Source organism: Phanerochaete carnosa, assembly GCF_000300595.1.
Source record: "Phanerochaete carnosa HHB-10118-sp unplaced genomic scaffold PHACAscaffold_175, whole genome shotgun sequence".
NCBI lineage: Eukaryota > Fungi > Basidiomycota > Agaricomycetes > Polyporales > Phanerochaetaceae > Phanerochaete > Phanerochaete carnosa.
In genome coordinates this window covers 2,467-6,260 of record NW_006767802.1, presented here as the reverse complement: position 1 = coordinate 6,260, position 3,794 = coordinate 2,467, and the positions used below count along the sequence as shown (strand labels likewise).

The window sequence follows — 3,794 nt, the reverse complement described above, 5'->3', positions numbered from 1 at the left end:
GCGAGCTCTCGGCGCTGCCCCGTGTCATGAATATTACACAATCCAGATGGTTCTCCCGGATTCTATAGTATTCTTTCACTTTCCATACACCTCCGTATATTCGTAGGATATTCTAGATATTCAGTCTGACATGTATATAAGGAGCTCGTATTGCTCAATAACAAGCCAGACTCGAGCTGGTCTTTTCTCACTCACATTCCTCTTGTCTGTCTCCTCAGCTTTGTCGTAGCTCAGTCCAGTTGGATTGTTAGTTGCTGACATTAGCTCGAGTCTCCACCAACTGCCCTACGACAATCCTCGTCACTCCCACACCAACCATCACCCATCTCCACACGACGATCCACCCTATAAGCACATCCGACTCTCACCCTAAATCCTAACCCTACCGAACTCTACCGCATCAAGACCCGGACCCCTGGAACCCTTCTCTGTGCATTTGCACAACCTTTTACCATACCACATCCCCGAAGTCACCTCTGTAATCACTAGCCCTTAGGCGGCTAGACAGAGCTCCGTCCAATTAGAATCGTACACTGCCCTACCATAGGTGGTGTTAAACGCTTTGCGCAGCGCAAGCGGATATTCCTGAGTACGACGTGGCAACCGGTTGCGACCGGGCGTCGGAAAAGCGGTAGCAGTTAGATCGACGATCCCTTTGAGAGCGTCGGACCGAAGAGACACAATTGCTCTTTGGGCTGCTACAGTATCTTTAGAACTGTATTACAATTAGCGTTTCGGTTCTTATTCAGAAATTTCCGTCTTTGGCAAATTCTACCCCTGATCTGGTCGTTACAACACGATTAGTCCCAGGGTTTGCTGCAACTAGCTCCACGGACCCGACACCCTATGACCACGCCTTCTTGCGATTGTAGAGGACATACACATCGAGAACTAGAGGGAAGATCCATCTACATACGCGGCAATAACGTACGGTACTGCGCGCAACAACCGTGCCCACACTCTCCGGATAATAGCAATCGTTGTCCTCGGTGTAGGGAAGGACTATGTGGAGAACTGCTACAAAGAGTTCCCACAGGAGTACCCTCAGAATCTCTCGCAGTCCCGCAACCCATAGCATCTGGTTCAGAACCCAGAACCAGACGAGACACTCTCGAATCGGTCACTGACCATCTCTGCTCAATCGCCCTCGGAGAATCCGAAGCACCACCAGAGGGCCCACCAAACCCCGTGGAAGAAGCAGTAGAAGATTCTAAAGCCTCGAATCCACCTTCTTGTCGTTCTCCCACTCCACCCTCGTCCCCATCTGATCCCGGCGCGATGGCCGAGAATCAAGACAGTGCCGCGTTCCTAAATGGAAGCGCAATGAAGCCCGATGCCTTTGATGGCACAAAATCCAAGTACATTGCTTGGAAGACGCAGATGAAATTGTACGTAGTCACGCAAAGGAAGCAGCTACCAGAACAGTTTGACAGGGTCCTCATGATCCTGTCTTACATGAAAGGGGGACATGCGGGCGAATACGTCGCCACATTCATGAAAAAGTACGACACGGATGAGAACGCCGTGATATAGACCACGAAGGCACTATGGGAAGACTTAGACAGGCATTTCTTAATCAATGAGCAAGCCGAAGCATACGATCGGCTCCAAGCAATGCAGATGGGGACGCTGTCGGCGCAGGAGTTCTTCTCGAAGTTTGAGTTGTGCGCCTTCCAGGCAAATATTCACGACTTCGAAGTGCATTTCCAGGAACTCAAGTCACTTTTAGAAAAAGCACTCCGGGCTGACATCATTCGGCTTCTGTACAATTTATCGGAAGAACTACCCACCACATATGCGCTCTACAAGCTACAGGTCGCGCACATCGACCTAAACCAGCAGCAGTACCAACGGCGAAACCCACAATCCCAGCGGCAAGGACAACTCCAGCCTCGGCAGCAGCAGACACAAGGTGCACCACGAGCACAGACTACGGTGGCCGCGCCAACTGCAAACGCCCCGGTTCAGACACGCCGCGATGGGACAGGTGTCACATTTGGCGGCAGAGGCCAGCCAATGGAGCTAGACCAGGCACGACGCCTGAGCCTTTGCTTCCGATGTGGAGAAAAGGGTCATCTTTCGTGCAACTGCCCTAATCGGCAACAAGCCCAGCAAGTATGGGCAGCGGAAACCCCGGTAGTTCCTACTACCAATGCATTCACACCACTCGCGTTGCTTAACAAAGCTCCTGCCGCGACGGCAGAACCATTTGACTGGAAGGCGGCAATTTGCAAAGAAATTCGTGCGGCCATGAAGGGTTTTGCAAGCGGTCAGCAAGGTGCGTAGCTGAGTTGACCGAGCGTAACTTTACAAACTATCTGTGTTCCTGGTTTGGTGTACCCATGTATATACCAGAAAAAGGGGCGTCCGCAGAGCGGCGCGGAGAGGCACAACCCTCTTGCTTAATTCCCCCAAATAAAAAATTATTGCCTACACCAGAACATCAGACCAAATCTACGCAGTGGCAGCGCCACACACCTTGGACGGCAGCTTGGATCTGCCAATGGATAATCAGCAAAGAAGCCTCGGCGCTTAGATTGTTAACTGAATGGGTACACTCAAAGAAGAGTGTTGATGCCTCTGAAGCCTGTATGAACCAAATCAGGCAAATGGAAGAAGAAGAAGCTATAGACTTCTTGAATGAATTACAAAAGCAGCCTCGATTCATCCGAGGAAGGAAGGGGACACAGATGGATGTCCCCATGATCATAACCACCCTGGACACGCAGAAACGCTTATCAGTCAAAGCGTTATTAGACACAGGATGCACTGGATCTTCAATTGATGCGCAGTTTGTCCGTGATAACAACATCGCCACAAAGAAACTGCCATCACTGATCCCTGTCTATAACGCGGACGGAATGCATAATGCCGGTGGAGCGATCACCAACTTTGTTGAATTAAGGGTGGAAATTCAGGACCACGTTGAACAGCTTCCGTTTGCCATTACCAATTTAGGGAAGACTCCAATCTTCCTTGGATATGAGTGGTTACAGATTCACAACCCATCTATCGATTGGCAGGAACAAGTCATTCAGTTTGATCGGTGCCCGATTACCTGCAAATATGCCGCCCGATTAATTGATATTGATGTCGATCAGGAAGAGCCCAGTGATCCAGAGGCTCGCCTAGAAGAAGGGGATAGAATCTTCATTCTAGACCATGAAACGTACTTTGCAACGGGAGCAGCACGTATTTGCACCACAGCCACTGATCTAGCGATCAAAGAAAGCCTGAAACACAAAGCCAAGACCTTTGAAAATACCGTCCCGAGTCACTATCACGATTACTCTGACGTATTTAGCAAAGAAGACCTTGACTCTTTACCACAAAGGTGACCGTGGGACCATGCAATCGAACTCACACCAGGCGCGCAACCGATCAGTTGCAAGGTTTATCCTATCTCTGTAAACGAACAGAAAGAACTTGATGAGTTCATAGAAGAGAACCTCCGAACCAGGAGAATCTGACCATCAAAATCTCCGTGGGCTTCTCCGTTCTTCTTCGTCAAGAAAAAAGATGGACGACTTCGACCCGTACAAGATTATTGAAAGCTGAATGAGCTGACGATAAAAAACCGCTACCCACTTCCTTTGATACAGGAACTAGTGGACAAATTGAAGCAGGCGCAGTACTTTACGAAACTAGACGTCTGATGGGGATACAACAATATCTGCATCAAAGAGGGAAACGAAGAGAAGGCAGCATTCCTAATGAATCGAGGACTATTCGAGCCACTTGTCATGTGTTTGGGTCTTACCAATTCCCCAGCTACATTCCAAACCATGATGAAC

The 3,794-nt window shown here is 49.4% G+C and overlaps 1 protein-coding gene across 1 annotated transcript; it reads left to right on the top strand.

Annotated features, from left to right (window-relative positions):
• Window positions 1-1,278: 1,278 nt before the first annotated feature.
• Window positions 1,279-2,286, top strand: PHACADRAFT_202231 (uncharacterized protein; the record flags this gene model as incomplete). The annotated part of the gene is made up of 2 exons (XM_007402466.1): window positions 1,279-1,502; window positions 1,566-2,286. The coding sequence occupies 2 exons, from the start codon at window positions 1,279-1,281 to the stop codon at window positions 2,284-2,286; spliced, it is 945 nt and encodes a 314-aa protein (XP_007402528.1).
• Window positions 2,287-3,794: the final 1,508 nt, after the last annotated feature.